Genomic DNA, 20,506 nt, shown 5'->3' with positions numbered 1-20,506 from the left:
GGCCTCCATATAAATCACGGGTCTTAGTATGCTTTTATCCTCAAATCTTGCACTTCTGAACATATGCTGGAATAATCTTGCTATACAGTCAGAATAGAGTCTTAAATGGTCACATGTTGTTCATACGGTTCAGAAAAAATGGACAAAATGTGTATTTTTATCTGTGACAGAGGTAGCACCGTATGGTGTACTAATGCGCAAGGGACAAAAAATGCCCAGCTTTCCTATTTTCCGCCCCAGTGATAAACCAAAATTAAAGTTTGGAGAAATTAATGTTTATTAAACAAAATTCACTCTATATTAAATACTGTACACTTTGTATTGAGTATTGAAAAAGCAGGATCTTTAATAAACATTTGTATTATTTTATTAATATATTTTGGGAAAAAAATATTCAGATGCAAACATTTCCATAATAAAATAATGCTCTGTAACAGAAAAATATAAACAACTCTGAATATGCAATAAACAAAATAAGGACCCTACTTATCTCTAGAACAGATTCACATCAGAATCTCCCAAAATGTAATGATGCAAATAACATTATTGACCCTGGAACAAACATCTAAACATAGACAGTTGAACATGGTGCCCATAAATTCACACATAGGGAGATCACAATTGTTATTTTTTGCATTGTGAATAAGTGGCATGTCTGCACACTGCAAGCAATCATTACAATTAAAACAACATTGCTAAACATGGCTATTTTTAATCTCGAGTAAAATCTGTTTTATGTTTTACACAAAGTACAAAATAATTATCTCCAAATGTGGACTGACTTAAATAAAAGTCAACTGTTTTCTCTAAACACAAGATGTATATATACACACTCAAAACCCACACATATACATTTATATAAATAGTATTTATAACGCAAGGAAGCGCACCCACTTAAATCATAATATCAAAAACGAAATGTATTTACATTTATTAATATCAAATATCAAAAAGGTTTGGACCTGTACAAAATATCTGTCACTCATGCTTAATAATAATTAGTCAGCTAGCAGCACAAAAAAAAAGCTGTACATAGTATTATCAATGGATCCACAAAAGTACTCGGACACCTAAATTTTGTTGCATTAGTTAACTTATGAAAGATTCAAAAATCGAATTGAATATTGTTCATAAGTGTCAAATAATTTGTGGAGCCCTTGTGTCTGAACTGAATAAGGTAGCGTAATGTATAGCTTTAAAAAAGACTCATGATGTTATGCGTGACACATAATAAAAGCCGTGATACAAGCATGTGACATGACAAAACACAACAATGGACGAAATGAATTTATTTCCTGAGCTCCTCGATAAACTGCATATGACCCAGTTCTTCATAAAAATGGTACCTTCAAAAAATACTCTCTTCTTTTTAGTCTTCAATAGATTTAAAATGGGATGTCAAATGTGTAAACATTGTAAAAATAGAGCGTCATTTTTCAGAGCATCAGTAAATATTGATTTCAGATTTTCCTTGAATTGCTTTTGTGTAGCACTTGTGTGTATCCTGTGACTTTAGCAGAGAAAAACCAGGATGTTTTAGTAAATATTTATAGCTTCCCATAGTCTCTTCATGATTATACAGTTTTATTTTAACAAGCAGCAACTGTAGAAGAATAAACAAATATTATAAAGAGCCCGAGACGGCAATCTTCTTTGCAGGGCGTGGGTCAATGTTTTAAGTTTATAGGCTTGCATGGTATGATTAAAAGTGCATGGTTAGGTTTACTGTGCAGCGATGAAGAAAAAAGATTATGGATCAAGATTTGGCCCGCTTTAGGCCTCCGTAACTTCTTCTGTAAGTAACTTTCTTTATACCAGAAAGCATTTTAGATCAGATATAGCTGGATGTCCTTTGTTGGTCCACAAATCATAGCAATCATAGTCCGACCCTTATACCCAACTATGACAAAGCCTTAAAAGCATAAGGAAATGATTGGATGAAAGGAATGTTGTGCAAGCTCTTAAACCCAGCTTCAAACCTAACCATAAAATCTGATTGGTAGATCAGATGGAATGTTAAGGAAGGATGTTGATCCAAAAATGTCCTATTCTGCAAACTCAGGTTAATCTGAGAGACAGGACCACACAGAATCCACCCACAGTACTTGGAAATGGAAAGCATGTTGTTTGCTAAATTATACAGATTTCTCTTTCCGTGCAAACTGTTTTAATATTTTGCATAATTTCTAATTGCCAAAATTTCAGGAGTGGCTCCTGTTTTTCATATTCAGACTGTAAAAGTTGAATAGACTTACGCATTTAAATGCAGTTGCCATTTCCAAAACTTCACTGTGTGTACTCTATGTGACACTTCTGTGAACCACGAGGCTTCAAAGACATTCCCTCAAAATCGAAAGCAAAAATAACTAGCACAAAAATACATTCACTTTCCACAAGTCTAGCTGTTCTTGCAGAAAAACAACAAATAGGAGAAATGTAGCTGAAAGGCGTTCAGTGCAGCCCTCTCTTAAATAAAGGGCAGATCTTTTCCACGTCTTTGTGAGCTTGTGAAGAGAGGAGAATGCCACGAGCCAGATCATCAGATGTCAGTGTATGTGTTATCTGCGGCAGGCGTAAGCATTTATATTTTTGATGACAAAGAAACCGATAGATACGGGCGGCATAGCTATAGTTCGTCCTGCCCTGAGCGTCCGTGGTTTCATCTCAGGAAATGTCTCATTGTCCACCATAAGCAACTGCTCTCCGTTCAGCTGCACAGACCTGCAGAATAAAGCGACGTGTTATAATCTTATGATCCAGCAGCAGATGGGACGGATAGCAAAATATCACTATATAAATCTCAATGTCAACTTTAGATTCTCGATTGGCAGTTCACTGTGTACATGAAAAAATAGTACAATTAAATTAAATATTCCAAAATAAATTTAGGAGAAACACTTCGGTTTAGGGCCCACGTTTATCATTTCATATACAGTACTGTGCAAAAGTGTGGCATGATTGGATTTTCACCCCCCAAAGTGATTTTAAACCAGTTCATTTTCTCTTTTGCTGAAGTGTGTCAGCAGCTACCTGAAACAACTAGGTGTACTTTGGACAAAACCTCCTTTAACGCGTAATATTTGTATAAAATAGAAGTTTTAGTGCCTGAAACTTTTTACAGTACTGCAGCTTTGCAGGTAGGTGTCTTCAAGCATCTTTTAATTTAGTCTGTCTCAGATATGTTCTCCTTTTCCGTGCTGTGCATAAAAATAATGCTCAATGCATTATTACAAATAATGGCGAGATTAATGTTTTGGAAATGTAAACTGATTTTTCCTACTGACACACTATATAGCAAAAGATATAAATAATTTTAATCCCTTTTTGGGGGGGTTAAAATACTAATGTGCCAAAGACTTTTGCACAATACTGCGCAATACTGTACACAATATCATGGATTTCAATCTTTCCAAGATGACACCCCCATAGGCACTTACATCTACATAGGGGATCACTGAGCAATATCAAAGCATATGTTTGAAGAAATGTAAAACTCTGTCATGCACTAGAGGGCGCTACAGCTGCATTTTCAACCACAAAAACCCCACAAAATACTCTTGGTTAGTATAAGATAGTGCATTTGTTGCAAATAGCATACTAACATACTTCTCATTACTTTCCTGCAGAATGAAGCATGTATATTGTTCACAGTATGCATGGTCTTTGGCAGTATATAACAGAGCACACTGTGTGAAATATTGTATCCCACATGCATCATGCTTGCTCACCCTTTGTTAAGTGTTGATTTCAGTGAATAAACAGATACTAATTTTAGATGCAATTTAAAATTTGTTTCACTATTCGATAAGACCAAAGAGAAGACATTAACTTCCAAGATGATAACTATAAGCTACTTCCATGCATGTGAAAACAATAGCTTAATATGGTTTTTACAGAAATTAATTAAATTGAAGATTCAATGAATTTTATACAGTAGGACTTAAAAAATGTGTAAATAATTTGTAATGTATATAATATAATCAATCAATAATCAATAATTTGCAATAAAATGATCATAAGGTCCCTGCCCCACGTCTAAAAACCGCTAAGCGCAGGACATCGGCCCTGTCCCAAATGGCGCATTTGCGGTCTCGTGGACTTAAATTGCGCGTTCTCGCCAAGTTTACGAGTCCGTAGAGTGTCCCATTTATCTTTTTAGCGCTCAGAAGTCTGCTCGCGAGCGCCTCCTTTGTGCCCTCGATGCGGTCGCATTGATGCAGACTCCACTGAAGTACCCTACCCAGGAATCCTTGCGAGCGCCCAATCACAGAACGGATGGGAGGAGTGTCGTGGATGTCAGACATATTTTTAAATGTATGTTTTGATAAAATTCTAAATTAATTTATTAATTAGTTACTTATTCATATTATTGCTTATTTATTTTCTATTAAGCCAGCTATTCAAGAATAAAAACTTTTAATGCAGTGCATTTTCTTACTTAAGGTAATAAGCCATGTTTTGTTGTAGATCTATATCTAGTTGTCTCTGGGCTCTGTAAAGCTGAACAACACAGCTTCTGTATTATATAGAAATATTAAATAACAACATATATGCATATTAAGAAGTGTATACAGAAGAATAGTGTATGCAAATAAATAAATATACATAAGCAGTTGCATTTACGTCATGACAAATTAATGCATTACAAACATAAGTATCAATTGTATAATGCTCGGGTGGTATATCAACATATGAAATACTGAACAATAAAAACCGGCAGCTCCAGTCCCAAATAACAACAATGGGACAACAAGTGGTCGACTTCACGGCATTGTGTAGACTGATCAGCGAATGACAACAAAGTACCGCGAGAGAGATTAGAAAGCACCACTTGCTCTTTCTGGTGTGATGAGCTCAAGTCTGTCCCAAAATGCACTCCCATGTACCCCTGTGGACTCGTGCCTAGTGCCCTATAGGTCTGCACTTCCTGACGTCACCAAGTGTGGACTCAGAGGAGGTCCACAAGACCGGAGTGCGCCATTTGGACAGGGCCATCGTTAACATGACTCCTTGATTGGCGTCGCTCCGGTGAAGCCAATTTCAGCTAAAAAATGGAGAATAATAAACCTCCACTCGCAGTCGGGAAGAGGAAGCTTCTACTTTTTTGAGGGGTAATTTTCTCTCTCTCTCTATATGTTTCCACTATATTTATCAACTCCATGTGGGGTCTTTTGTATTCCTGTTAGTTTAAATTATTATTAGGTCTGCAACAACAAGTTTACGTACATACAAGGTGTAAAAACACCTTTTTTTAGGCAGTTTTTCTTACCTTACTTCTTGACTGACTATCAAATGATTCGTTTGGCGAATCATCCATCTAATCCCCTCCTTTCCGCCTGCCTACTCGGATCTGATTGGTCAGATGGTCTAGTCTCCTATGATTGGCCTACCGCGAATGAGGCTCACAAACTACAGTCCCTGGCCCTGTCCAAAATGGCACACTCCGGTCTTGTGGACCTCCTCTGAGTCCACACTTGGTGACGTCAGGAAGTGCAGACCTATAGGGCACTAGGCACGAGTCCACAAGGGTACATGGGAGTGCATTTTTGGGACAGACTTGAGGTTGTCATGCCGGAAAGAGGAAGCTGTGCTTTCTAATCGCTCTCACGGTAGTTGGATATCATCCGCTGAGTCTGAGCGGTCTGAGCAGTGCAGCATGTAATTGACCACACTGTTGTCCCGTTGTTGTTATTTGGGACAGGACATTCCGGTTTTCATAGTTCTGTATTTCATATGGTGATCGTGCCACCTGAGCATTAAGCAGTAGGCCTAGATGTTTGTAATGCAACTGCTTATGTATATTTATTTATTTATGTGCATAATGTTTTCTTAATATGCACATATGTTGTTAACATTTCTGTATAGGTCTACACTTCCTGACGTTACCAAGTGTGGACTCAGAGGAGGTCCACAAGACCGGAGTGTGCCATTTGGGACAGGGCCTCAAGTGCCTTGTGATACTTCACAGCTGGTTTTAATTAAAAACCGGCAAAACCGACAACTCTCTGACTTGCTTTATTCTGTTACATATCCGTGTATTAATCATTAAATTGAACTGTTAAGTAGATTGTGTTACCTGCCTGTCTAACAACGTGTGTTTATACATAAAATAAAATAAGCGTTTGTCTTTTCAAAAGTTCTAACAGGTTTTATGAAGTTTATTGAGCTGGCTCGTGCGATTTCGGATAAACGGCTTTAAAAGTTGTCACGTGAATTCCGGTAAGGGAACATAGGGAGCATCGATGCTCACTAGTTTTTGCGTTGCATTGTGGGAATTTTTAGGGAGCGAACGTTTCAGTGCACTGGAAAGATTTTGAGATTAAGCCACACACAGCCAGTGTTTGGGGGAGAAGAGAGAAGTTTTCGCGGGGCAGTCCTAGCAAAACGGATGCGGGGACTATATGTAGTGACGTAAATCTGCGGCGGTTCGCGAATCGGGCTAGGGCACGAGTCGTTTGGGTGATTCAGAGTCGACTCCCTTTTTTTCCCAAGCTAATAACTTTGTTATTCATTCACCTTCGGCTCTACAACTTGGCAGACTGCTTACATGCACATACGGCAACATTACACACTGCATGAAATGTAATTTACATGATCTCGTAATATGTGTACTCTCAAAAAAAATGTTTTCAATGTTTGTTTGTTTTGGACAGAATAGCGACGTATAGAAATCAATGTATCTGGGAAGTTGCACACTGTTGTAATGCACATGTGTAAATGTTTAGAAATAAATCTTCATGACTTAAAGAACATATACAGATAAATAAAGGTATTTATCTGTATTTAGATTTCAGAATGAGCACATTTGTCATATGTTGAGGTGTCTCGTTAGTCTGCTGATCTGATATGTACGCAACTTGAAAACGAACTCACTCTGTATCTAATAAGAGGGTAAAATCCCCGACTTTAAATAATGAACCATTTACATGTTTAAGACGTTTGCCTTGTAATAATTTACTGAGAGACTTTAGATATAAAAACGGGGACTGGTAAATTACTGTTTTCTCATGAATATGTGCTAACTCCCAATTCATTTAATAGAACGTTTGGGCATACCAACATGGCGGCGCGGTAGCTTCAGTGTAATGACGTCATGAGCAATTCAGTCATTTATATAGATCAGTGGGCACGACACCGAAGAGGGATTGTTGATCTTCACAATCACCTCTCTCCCCCGGGGAAGACTTAAGCTCAGGAGTTCAAAGCACAGAGAGGTATGTCAGAACACAGCGGCAGCGTTTTGCTTAGGGCCTCTGCAGCAGAAGATCCGCATTTTCTTTAGATGGAATGTAAATTGAATTAAAGTCTGCTGATGATTCCATATGCTGAACCTCTAACAGCCTCTGGCTACACGTGTAGGTATGCGTTTAAGAAATTTTGATCTTAAAAACGACTCTTCAAGGCAAACAGAGAAACTAAACGTGATTATACAGTAGCTGGATTTGTTTTCAGCCTCGGGCCCTTTTTCTCTCCTTGCGTTTGTTTGATATTTTTAATGTGTTTAAGACTAACTGATTTCAGCTTTTCTCCTGTGATGCATGAAAGTCACTTTAAAATGTGGAATCTTTTTCACTATGCCATCGCCATCCATTTACTGTAGCTACTTTGCAAAAAAAAGGTAAAATGTTTTTCTTTTTTTAAATATATCATGTCATTTTCAACCAAGTTGTAATTGTCAGTATAATAAATACAATTATAATAATTTATTTTGTTGTATTTTGGATACACACAAGATCATTGAGATCAATAAGTCTTGTGTTCAAATGTTTGATTAGTAATCGCAGTTAAACTAATGAAACATTTACTCTGTTATCACAAGTGTCTTTATTCAAAAGTAGCGTATTCTAACCTTATTAAATACATTTATTGAGGTAACTAATAAACTTTCACCTATGTTTGATTATTTAAATAATCAATAATGAAAAACTACATAAAACATTGAACGTTTAAAGTAGAAAGAGATAATAGCAAACATTTTATTTACTTGTTCAAGAACAACGGCGCAACATGAGAACTATTTTAAAACATTTTCAACCCATTTCTGCACATTTATATTGTGAAATGTAATATTACTGGCCCCTAAATGCAGCACTTGTAGCCTTCTTCATTTGTATGAATGCATCTGATAATAAATAAAATAAATATTTATACATTTATGTATATATATACTGTATATATATATATATATATTGTACCACACTCTCTTTCTTCAAAGAAATATGATTCAAAACTAAGAACAAGATTCACAAAATATTTTTAATGAATTTTTACCCTTGAAAAAACATTTAATTTTCCTGCATCTGTGTTGTAGGATTTAGGCACTGGAGTAACTTTATAGTCGACCTGTATATGTTACTCACTAAATATGGTCTTGAACACACTGATTTAGCCCATATACAGCTGGGGGCATTTCTAAAGATACAAATAATCTTCATTTATCACTATTTTTGAATACACAGAAAAATATGTGGCAGGAATACGGTTTTCAAACAGCTGACATAAAAAGAATATGAGAGGAGTTTCCTTGGAACCAGAAGAAGACCTTTTCATAATACAATTTACTTAATATTATAAAGCAAGCGGTTTAAGATTATTAACCGTGGGAATGAGTGTTTCAAAACACACATGATCAGGGTTTATTTTTATACTGACTTAAATGATAGATTGCTCACTGTGATATAACTGTGATATAACTTTCCTTCTATGTTTTTATGAGGCTTTTCATCAAAACATCCACCTGAAATTCCTTATCTACTCATTATCAGCATCAGCATTAGCAGAGTCCTTCATTCACCTTTTCCTCTCTTTAGAGATGGAGGGAGTTAAGTGTAGGCTTATTCAAAGAGGTTCTGTTTCACTAATCAACACCATGATCATGTTTTCAAAGTATCATGCTTAACTCCCAATAATAGACCTTAAGCTCAGACAGAGGTGTCCCTCCGAATCCCACAATTCCTTAAAGGAAAACAAGAGAAAAACGAGGAGACAAAAACTGGTTGAAATTCAAGCCCAAAGTCACTGACAAAACTCTTTCCAACATCTGCCCCGAAGGAAGTTCAAATTGAGTTTCAATAAACCTTTTTGAGTTTCAATAGCATTATTACGCTAATTTAATTGGATCGTCAGCGTTTAATGGACGTTTTGATGTATTGTTCTCGCCGTTGAATTATCTCTAAACTCGAAACATTTGTGTCTGCTTTAAGTAGAAATATGATGTGTTTCTTAACAGCCGAAACAATAGAAATACAATCCGTAAAACGTATCAGGGTGAAATACTGCAGTTGTCACCAGCCAACACATTTTTTAAGTATAACTTACTGTATGCATCCAGCTGGACTAATGTCTTATTGCTGATGTGTTGCCGTTTTGCATTTCACATGATGCTGAAATCCTCCAGTGTTACCGTGTAAACCTGTCAAGAGCTACAAAACGCCACATTTCTGCCATAAAAAAATCCAGCAAATATATTCATTTGCCGTGCTGCTCTAATTCCTCGTCTCTAGTTCGCATTTAAGTGACACGAAACACTGGAAAGGAACATATTAACAGCCGATAACCATCAGAGATCCAAGCAGTTGAATTCAATGAAATGTTTCTGGTTTATTTGAGCACAGGGTTATGACAGACACAGAAAATGTTTATATCTGCTCTAATTTGGCTTCATGAAGCAAATCAGCGCCAATAAGAAAATCCTCACAGCTCATTTAAGAGTTGAGGGGATAAATCCACCATATGTCGTGTTTTTATGACCCAGGTCTCTTTTTTTGCCCTTTCCACTGCCACCCAGCCCGTGAGGTTAGTGCTAGTGAAACAAAATCCTTGAATATTTTGTCAGAAAACAGTTGGCTCAAGTCTGTTTGTGTAGATGGCAACTGAGCACCAGATTTATCTTCGTTCGCTCTGTGTTAATATGTTTAGTAAGTAACAACACTCGGTGTGGATTATTACAGTAAACTGAGAGTAGAAGCATAAACAAAACCTTAAACGGTCAGTAATCATATTATTGATAAATATTAAATAGTATTATATCACATTATATTTAATCCTGTTAACTTTTCTGTGGTGAACAACCTACAAATGGCTGGAAAGGGAGAAAGCATTTTAACATTGAAAAAAATACACGTATCACAACAACAGCAACATACTGTAATTCCTTAACAAAACCATCAGACATGTTTAAATAGATTATATGCATATATTTTGTGTTTAGTTCACTTTCAACAATTTTAATAGACTTACGTGGAGTGAAGTCCCTCTGTGCCAAAGGGCTGTAACAGGTATTGGTGAACAGTTTTATTTCTTAATGTCCCGGCAAGCTTGATTTTCTTTCTCGACCGATGCAGGTTGATGATGTAAATAGTTACGGACCCTCTGACATAATCGTGGCTGCGAGGAAAAACAACAATTTATTAATAATAATGCAATTTACTCTTCAAATTATACAGCACTATATACATAGTATACAAACTGCTATGCTTACATTTGTAAAACGATTCAAATCCAGCAGTCTCGTTAAACAGAGATATATCCTGTTTTTATTGCATTTTAAAAGTTTAATGAAAAAAGAATCAAATAAGTCACTCTCAAATTATTCTGTACAAATCTTATAGTTAAAACTAATTACAATTCTGGTCTTAATTTTTGCTGATTTGCTTCCCATCATTTCCATCATAACCAAAATGTTTTAGGAAAAACCTGAACTTGAGTAATTCTTTGATATTAACCAGTACAAAAAAAGTACAACTTTGAAACATAAATGCCTACTGAATTAAAAATATGAAATGAAAAGATCCTAAAAAAGGACAAAGAATCTCTCCGATATTTCTTATTATCATTATTGAAGGTCAATGTGGGTGATAAACAGGGAAATTATGGTAAAAGTCTCAAGCCATTAAAACTCACTTCAACTATACAAAAATGAACCAAAATCATCCAGCGGGGCTGGATAAACTTCTCTCCATGCATTGTATTTACTTGTCTAATAATCTGGCTAATTCTGACCTCCGAAAATTCTCTTCCCAGAATTTTATTTACATGAGACGACTCCAAAACCGCCTGTGATTTATTTCAGTATACAAGCAAATGATATGAGCATAGGGAGGCCTCGAGACGACGTCATTTAAAAAGAGATGATTGTTTTCATTTAACTGTAAAAGCATTACCGCCTTCCCAAAATACACAGGGGTGAGAAAAGCTTTAAACATGTTGGATGAATGTGCTTATGTTACAGTGACTCCATCAAACGGGTAAAACTGCTGAAGCACAGGCTTCGGGGAGTATGAAGTATCGGGCAACATGATTAGGCAAACACGATAAAAATCCAATAAGGATTCGAACAAAAAAACTGAAGGAAAACACAGCTGTAGCGAATACCACATGTTGTAAAGGGGCAACTGCTCAGGTCAAAGCTTGGCTTTTGTCAGGCATGCCTGTTAGTAATCTCACCAATCACGAGCAACCGGGGCCATGTGCATCTTTACACCTTGGCGCGGAGCGAACGGAGTTCAAGGGACTTGGTAAAAAGACAAACCAAGTCTGCGTAATGAAAACATCTCTTATGTCATGTGATACATATGTGGTGTCTCAGTTTTAATGGACTTTGGTAACTCGGGTAGATATTTTCCAGAAGGGCGCATTAGATCAGAAGAACAGATCGAAAACGATAAACACTGTCCAAGACTTTGAAACAATGTTCCTCTCCAGCATTCACATGGGGAACGTAAACATGTAATTCTTTGTTTGATGTCAAATCGGTCCTGGGGAAATGTGGAGCATAGAAACCACTCAAAGCAACAGAAAAGGAGGCCTGTTTTGTATAAGGGTGTTGTGATGGATTAGCAAAGATACAGAAAGCATATCCATGACTTGCTAGCCTGGCTATTTTAACCACTAATAGAATAAAAAAACTTGAAAGAGGAACAGATGAAACCAGAATGCTTGCGAAAACAATGACATTTTGAACATTGTTTTTGTTTTCCAGTGACGGAGAGGGAATGCTTAGACTCGTATAATATATAGTTAACATTAAAGAGTGTTATTTTATTGAAAAAAAATTATTTAATAAAATTGCTTGTCTTTCAATAAGGAACGAGTAAAATAAAACTTTCAAAACGGGCAAAGCAGAAATAGTACGGTCTCGGTGAATAGTTTTAGTTGTAAGCCAGATGTTTTGGGTTTCATGCCATTTACAAAGATTACTCGTCCGGTTTGTAGTAGTTTCCGTTTCATGAATAAAACACAACGTGATGAGCTTTTGAATGTGACCCAAAACTATGTCATCTGCACGCCAACACGGGTCAGAAATTGGCTCGGCAACCAGATATCTTCCTTCAACTCTGGTGGTAGCAGAACTGATAATCCAGAGGCCCAAATCCATTTAAATTATATTAAGAGAACAACATACAATTTCATAAATGTAACAAGTGAAGGTCAGATTCATTTTAGTGTTTCTAGTTTAGTGTAAAATTATTTGTTGTCACCTAAATGGGATTGGAAAAAATTAGGGCTCTCAAATGATTAATCGCATCCAAAATAAAAGTTTGTGTTTACATAATACTATATCTCTTTGTCCTGTGCATGTTCATTTTGTATTTATAAACACATACACATACACGTATATATATTTAGGAAACATTTACGTGTGTTTATTTATATTTACCAATAATTTAAATTATATATAAATGTTTATTAATTTGTATATTTTAAATTTTTCTCAAACATATATGTGTATGTGTTTATAAATACAAAATTAATATGCACAGTACGCAGACTTATATTATGTAAACACAAACGTTTATTCTGGATGCGATTAATTAGAAAAATAGCTCTGACTGCAAAAATACATTATTATTATTACATGACACATCTTCTAACTATCTTCTAATATTTTAAAATATGGCTTCAATCGTTTTGGTTAGTAACTTGTGGTGTAGATTGTAGTTTTTTTTAAAAACAGCAATTTCATAACAGCAACATTTCTGTCCTTTTACGTCTATGCCACCGGAGGAATCCTGAAGCCAGGGGCCTACACGAGGCTGTGAAACAGGCCTGTAACTGAGCTGAGAGACACAAGGATCTGTGGCCCGTAAACCTACACTGCTGGTGAAAAGCTGGCAGGTCCCACTCACATCATTCGGGGGTAATAGATAATCATCAAAGAGAACGATGGCACTTTTTATCTGGCCCGGGTACAGACCTTCCTATTGTCCGTTTGGCCCTCCACCGCCCCCGCCTCAAACAGGCTTCTCACCTGGCCGAGCCTCTGGTGCCTTTCAACAGCTCTCACGATGCACAGAGACACTCCACGCACTTGACAATTGATACTTGTTAAATTTTATGGCCTCTCGCTCTGAAAGAGTGGCTGTCTGGACTCTCTAATTTATGTGTTTGAGAATGAACAGGTATGCTTTAAAATCCCGTACCACAGGCATGTTCTCAGGTAACCGGGGTGGATGTAACGCTACAGGTTATTTTGTCAGACAGAATAGAATTCACACACATACAAACATGTTATGGTGCGGTGCGATTACATGCATTCTGACATCTAGTAAACTGCCTACCTAGACAGCATTATTGATGCAAAAAAATGCTGGGCTGTTTTAACCCAAGGTTGGGTAAAATATCACCAAATTCAAACTTTGGGTTTAAAAGAAATCTCTGCCGAGTGGTTTCAAACCACGAGTTAATTGAAACCATTTTTATTTAATTTAAAAAACCTACGGTTGGGTTTGTCCATTTTTTACTCAACCATGGATAAAAATATATTTTTATGAGGTCAGCATTAAATACACATATTTTACCTCGTACATCAAGATGCACCCCAAAATGGTTTATTGTACAAAATTCAATTTAAGTGCGCTTATTTTCCCTGCATCCAATACACAAAACACACTGCGGTCGGCACATTCCATCTTTATTATCTAGTCTGGGATGGACTGTTTTGCTTATGATTTTAGAGCAAAGGGCTTTCATGCAACCATAACATCTACTAAAGGGCCGGGTATACTTGACTTTCCGCGTCCGTGTCCGTCTCGCACACAAACGCGTCCGCACAGCTTCTTGAGCATACTAAATCGCGGATAAGCGCAGATAGACGATTTCGACAATTTTTCGCGCATGCACTTTTGTACTTTTTGTCATGCGGGCAGCGCATGGACGCGCGACGGCCGGACTATACTCGCCCCTTAAGTGACAGATGGATGCGAGTCAGAATTCGAAAGTTTGAGTGAATTCATGACCTTTGATGTCAACAACAATTCATAGGTGGGATAGACGAATACATAAAGATGGTTTTGTGAACTTACTTGTTAAAGCTGGTACAGTGTGCGTAGATGCGAAGTTTGTCTCGAATCACTCGGCCAGGGCGCGGTTTCCTCTGGAGACCTGCGACATGCACTCCAAGTACCCTGGGACCCACCAGACGTTTATAGAGAAAAGATAACCAATAATCCTATAACAACACAAAACACAAATGTCACAAAATCGAAAAAGGCATCAATGTGACATTTTTACACACGTGCAGGTATTCTGCCATAGATTCAAATTAGTCTGGTACACCATTTATGCAGTCTGGTTCATGCAAGACCATTCAACAGACACAGCACAGATGTGGCATTTGGTTGCCAATAGAAAATCAAATTAACTTTGATCATCCTTTATCTTTCAAATCAGTTTTATATTTGAATTATTAAAACAAAACTTTGTTGTTTTAAAATGTTAAAAGCATTTATAGCGATTCATAGATGTTATCTGAGTTTCTCATATCTGCCTTCACTTTGGTAAGGATGACTCCACTTTTTAACAGAGGCAGAAAAAACGCACATGTGCCTCAGCCTTTTATTGGGAGAGACACTTTCTTGGATGCTTGAATGGAGAAATATAACCGTAACCTTTCTTTGGAAGCCTTTCCTGTTTAAACTGATAAACAACAAAAGCAAAATCTCCCTCTCCTCTAGGCCATAAAAATGAAATGCTTATAGAATTGAGAGAAACACACCACAGTTTTGTCATCACAAACAATCAAAACCAAAAAAAGATGCTTGTGCGAGCTGTACCTTAAATGTTTTATTTTAAAACTTTAATGGTCCAGTGTGTAATATTTAGGAGGATCTACTTACAGAATTGCAATGTAATATACATAACTACTGTATATATATATATATATATATATATATATAAACTATATACAGCCTTACATAATGAAGTGTTTTGATGTTTTTATTATATTAGAATGAGCTATTTCTATCTACATACACCTTGCGTGTCATGAATTACGCTGGAAGAACCCAATTGCAGGCAGCCGTGGTGAGGTTTTAACAAAAAAGGGTTTATTTACAGATAACAAAACAAAAACCCACAATGGGGAGACAAAACACTATAACAAAGAGAGATTTCAAACGATAAACAAAAAACTTCCCACAAGGGGCAAAACGAGAACTACAAATCATAAACAAAACCAAACTTACAAAACAGGCAAGGTAGGGCATGAAAACGAGAACTACACGAACAAACAGGAAACAATGAACTGACACAAGACTAGGAATACACAGGGTTTATAAAGGGGAAAACAAACGAGGGATGATAACACAGGGAGGGTGACGGGCAGGTGACAGGGATCAAACACTAAGGAGAAGCTAACGAGGTAACGAGAGGGCGGGGCTAGAAGACGAGACACCGGAGAGAACGTATATTATTGTCAAAAGGACAATAATATGTTTCTCTCCACACATAACCAAAGGCTTTGTCATGACTCTGCTACAGGACCAAGGAAAACATGACTAAATGAAGCAGAGCCATGACATCGCGTCCCCTTACATGGAATTTGCCATGTTATTTCTACAGTAGCCCGAAACCAACAAACTGCTCTACAGAATGAGTTTCTTAAATACCTTATCTCCTTCAGCAAAGAAGTGAAAACACAATCACATCTTTGTCCTGTGTCAGTCACCGTAGTGCTTCGAAAGGGAGAAGTGGAGTGAGCAATTGGTTGCAATTCGCAACCTCACCGCTAGATGCTGCTAACTCCACATTGCTTCTTTAAATCTCGCAGTTCTCAATTATATGTGCTGACAAGATCAAGCACAGAAGATGTTTATGGATTCTGTAATCTGTTCATGCAAATCAGTTATAATGCTACATTTTGAGGTCAAAGGTACCTCGCCTAAACAGTACAACAACACTTACTGTAACATCTGCTAAGATTCAGCAAAACCATGACTGTAAAGCCTGTCCAAATTAAAAAAGGTAAAGCAAAGCAAAAGAAATAGTTAAGCATGACTATAAAATATATTTCCTAATACCCCTCATCAGTTTTTAAATTCAACACTTAATTGAACTGGTTCAAAGCAGCATGTGTGCATCAGGAAGTTCCCATGCAATCCTGCATATGGCAGCATTTAAAGGCTTCTTCGCCAGGGAAACTTTAACTTAATTTGCTCCGGCAGTGTACATTGTGCAGCATCTGCTATAGGCAGTGAGAAACAGAAACTCACAGGAATGGGTGGATCTGCAGCTTTACAAAACACTTGTGTTGTTAAAGGTACAGTAAACGTGTAATCTGTGTCACAAATGACACACCCCCCTTTTTTGTCATTGGCTGGACAAGCAGACAGTCCCACCCCATGTCCAGTGTAGCTCTTTTGGGCTGGTTGAGATACCCAAACAAGCCAGAATTTTTTTTTAAAGTGCCACAGAGCCAAAAGTCGAATTCAGGGGATTCAACCAACAAATAGTTTTTACTAGGGGTCAGAAACTCTGGTCCTGGAGAGCATTTGCACTGCATATAATGAACTGAAGTTACAGTAAAGTGTGTAAGAACAGGGTTCCTGACCTCTGGCTTCAAAGGATAAACACATAAATACATTCTGTCAATATTTATTCACAGCCTGTTGTTCAAGACCTGTGTGACTTTCTTCTGTAAAACACGAAAGAAGATATTTTGAGACATGTCTCTGTGGTTTTGAGTCCATACAATGGAAGTCAATGGTGGCCAGTGTTGTTTGGTTACCCACTTTCTTCAAAATATCTTCTTTTGTGTTCTGCAGAAGAACATCAGTCATAGGAATGAAAATGAGAGAAAGTAGCCTACGATGAAAGAATTTTTGGGTAAACTATCCCTTTAAACCAGTGGTTCTCAAACTGGGGCCCCCAAGATGGATCCAGGGGGGCCACAGATTTTGTGGCATTTTATGAAATATAGAAATTTATCATAGATTTTATGCAATCAAACATCAGAAAAATGACACCACCAACCAAAAGAATTGAGGTTCCAGCATTGTATAACTGAATGTTTTTGGTTTAATTAAAATTCTAAGTTTTAGATTATACATCTTTATATGGGGGGCCGCAAAGCGATGCACTTAACACAAAGGGGGCCTTACAACGAAAAAGTTTGAGAACCACTGCTTTAAACTGTAGTGGTCTCTGAAAATCAAAATTGAATATTATTTAAAAAATGTAAAACTGGTAAATGTTATAAGATGCACTAAAACATCAATCAAAGATCTAAAACACTGCTATTTTACAACGCAGTACATTGAAAACAATTCCCTTTTTTGGCTAAATAATGAAATAAATCTTAGCTGTCTCAAAAATCACTGCAACAATTTTGATCAAAGGCTTCATATTCTTTCAATTACAGTGCTACAACATAAATGACAGATCGGTGCGCATGATCATACTCAGAATGAAGGGTATCCTGAATGCAGGTGCACCATAGTAAACTCATACTCAATCATTCCTATTAGTGATGAGGTGAACCCAAAGCATTTAGCCTGAGAGCTGGAGTTACTCCAAAGACAAAAAGTCTTGAACAATAAATAAACTCGAATAAAACCACAAAAGTTCTTGAGCAGCCACAAGATGCTGTATGAGCAGCCACTGGACTATAATACCAACAAGATACGCAAAAAACGCACCACACCTGGTAATATCAGACTAACGTACGTAATGTAAGAGTGTGCAAACCACATGATAAACAACTGTGAGCAATAAGAACCTGTGATTTTAATATTACATTTTAAATGTGTCAATTCTGCGCCACTAACCACAGGCACTAAACAGAAAAATATATAAAATTTATACAAATTAAATAGATACATGTAAATAGACACATAAGTGCAAAACTCTCTGAACAGCCTCAGGTAAAATATGCCCACCTGTATGCACATCATGTTAATATTCTGCCGTTGAGATATCACTAGGGCCATCGGGGCCCCTGGGTCTAAAATAAGGCCAAAACCGCAAATGATATATCCAATTTCGATAATATTTACACTTTATTTATGGAGAATACATATTAAAAGGAACTAAATGAAAGTTACTAATACTGTATATGGATAGATGCAATTAATATCTTAATATCTTGGAGAGCAGGATAAAAACAAGAAGCGAAGGTGTGAAGGAAAAGAACTAGGACTCAGTATGGGATTAAAGAGAAAAGGTTGGACCGTAAATTTTCCAAGGAACCCGTCAGGTTGCGGCTGTTGTGAATTCTCGCAGTGGGATATCTGGCAGTTTCCACAGACATCCAGCTATGTTAAAAGCATTGTGATCCCAGCAGGGGGCGATTGGTCCTTTGAATAACAAGAGATATTGTAAGAAAAGCAGGAAAAAAAAGAGTCTTTTGCAATTTGCCAGGACCACTTGACAAAAACTCAGTTTATGTAAAGGTGTTTATTCTGTCGTTCCTAGTAAAATATATATACAGTATATAAAAAACAGGCTTGCATGCATCCAAGTATGAATCATGCTAGAATCAAGTATAATAATTATGTAGAATTATGTAGAAGAAGGCATCCTTTAGAGTTTGACTTAAAAAAATAGTATTTAAATTTCTTTTATATTTTGCGCAAATCATAATATTTTGTCATGTGTTTGGCACTGATCGCCCCGTTTGGATGTTCTGTACTATGCACGTGTTATCCTGGTGGGCTGTAAAAGAAAAAAGGGGCACGAACAGGTAACGTGTCTATCAGCATCTGGAGCCAGTGAATATCGCGTGCAGAATTTGAAGGCAGGGCTGAACCTGAATTGTGCTTTGGTGTAAAGGATGGAAACAGAGTGAACAGTTTATAATAACGAATTATTTTTAGGAATACAAGAACATTGAAAATTAAAGGAATGCGTAAAGGGTAAAAGTTGTGATGTTCAGAAAGCATATTTGCAGTTTTGCTTTCATTGACCCCTCAGATTAAATTCAACAATCAAAATATGAGGTGTATTCTACAAAATGGGACTGGTCACCCAAAAATAAAAAGTCTTCATTAACTCACCCTCGAGTTGTTTCAAATCTTTATAAATTTTGTTGTTGTGATGAACACAGAGAAAATATTTGGAAGAACGCTTGCAACCAAACAATTCTTGGCCACCATTGACTACCACAGTAGGAGAAATTACAGTGGTAGTCAAAAGTGCCCCAGAACGGTTTGCTTTCCTACATTCTTCAAAATATCTTCCTTTGTGTTCAGAACAAAGAAATTTATTTTAAAAAATCTGACTATGGTAGTCACTGGTGGCCAAGAACTGTTTGGCTACAGGCATTCTTCCAAATATCTTTCTCAGTGTTCATCAGAAGAACAAAGAAATGTATACAGATTTGGAACAACTTGAGTTCCTTTAAGCACCGTGTGAAAAGCTTATAAAGGTTTTAACTTCTCATTAGATTAAAAAACGATGTTATGAAATTTTAACCTGACAAATGTCAAAGATGTTCTCCAAGCTATTAAAAGTCTCAGAACACGAAGGTCTCTCACAGTCGTGGCATTAGGCTCTGAAATCAAATTGAAATGTAATTGAAGTCTTCTGTTCTGTCTCCAGGGTGCTGACCTCTGAACACCGTGAAAGACAGAGGTCTACATAATTCAGGATAAAGTTGGCAGTGGTCTGGAGGGTGGGGCTACCTGTGGAGTGCCCCCGTCTCAGGTTGCACCGCTGTCAGCATCTGGCTGTTCCACACAGTAGGGCACACATGTAGAGAGGCTGGCAGACAGGTGACACTGTCTCGGGCTTGAATTTCAGTGCGGTTCGCCTCAGCTGCCCAGTATTCAACACCACTAACTACCTTTCATCTTGGCTAATAGGTCCCACGGGAAAAGCTGTAAGGTGACTGGGCTGATCTGGCTACGTCTATAATCGTGTGCTCCAGAACGCATAACTACCACCCTATACAATTACAGAGATGCATATAGACTCATGCAATTTTGCATATCTAAGCAAATCTTTTAACTAAATTTATATTTCATCTGGAAAATGTTCAAAGATGCCTCAATTGAGGAATTACTTGAATGTCTGGGAAGAACACCACATGGTGTAAAGAACACAGCAAAACAATTTGACGTCCCCGTCATTTTCACGTAAAAGTCTTACGGTTAAGAACCGAGCGGTTTTCACAATAAAATAACAAGCATACCACACAGATCACCGCGTATGGTGTTAATTTGCCTAACCTTTAGTGCATGTGGCATCTGACCTGCATCAGCTAGTTATGTCTGACTGTTAAACAGCTTTG

The 20,506-nt window shown here is 37.2% G+C and overlaps 1 protein-coding gene across 1 annotated transcript in view; it reads right to left on the bottom strand.

Annotated features, from left to right (window-relative positions):
• Nucleotides 1-385: 385 nt before the first annotated feature.
• The window catches only part of hpse2 (heparanase 2), a 59,637-nt gene continuing 39,516 nt past the window's right edge, over nucleotides 386-20,506 (bottom strand). The window contains exons 10-12 of the mRNA XM_057342253.1: nucleotides 14,304-14,449; nucleotides 10,240-10,386; nucleotides 386-2,721 (exon numbers count right to left, since the gene is read on the bottom strand). Coding sequence (XP_057198236.1) covers nucleotides 2,559-2,721; nucleotides 10,240-10,386; nucleotides 14,304-14,449 — 456 coding nt within the window. The 3' untranslated portion in view covers nucleotides 386-2,558. The remainder of the gene's footprint in view (nucleotides 2,722-10,239; nucleotides 10,387-14,303; nucleotides 14,450-20,506) is intronic.

Source organism: Triplophysa rosa, linkage group LG9, assembly GCF_024868665.1.
Source record: "Triplophysa rosa linkage group LG9, Trosa_1v2, whole genome shotgun sequence".
NCBI lineage: Eukaryota > Metazoa > Chordata > Actinopteri > Cypriniformes > Nemacheilidae > Triplophysa > Triplophysa rosa.
The sequence above is the reverse complement of the archived record's forward strand: the minus strand, read 5'-3'. Positions and strand labels throughout refer to the sequence as shown.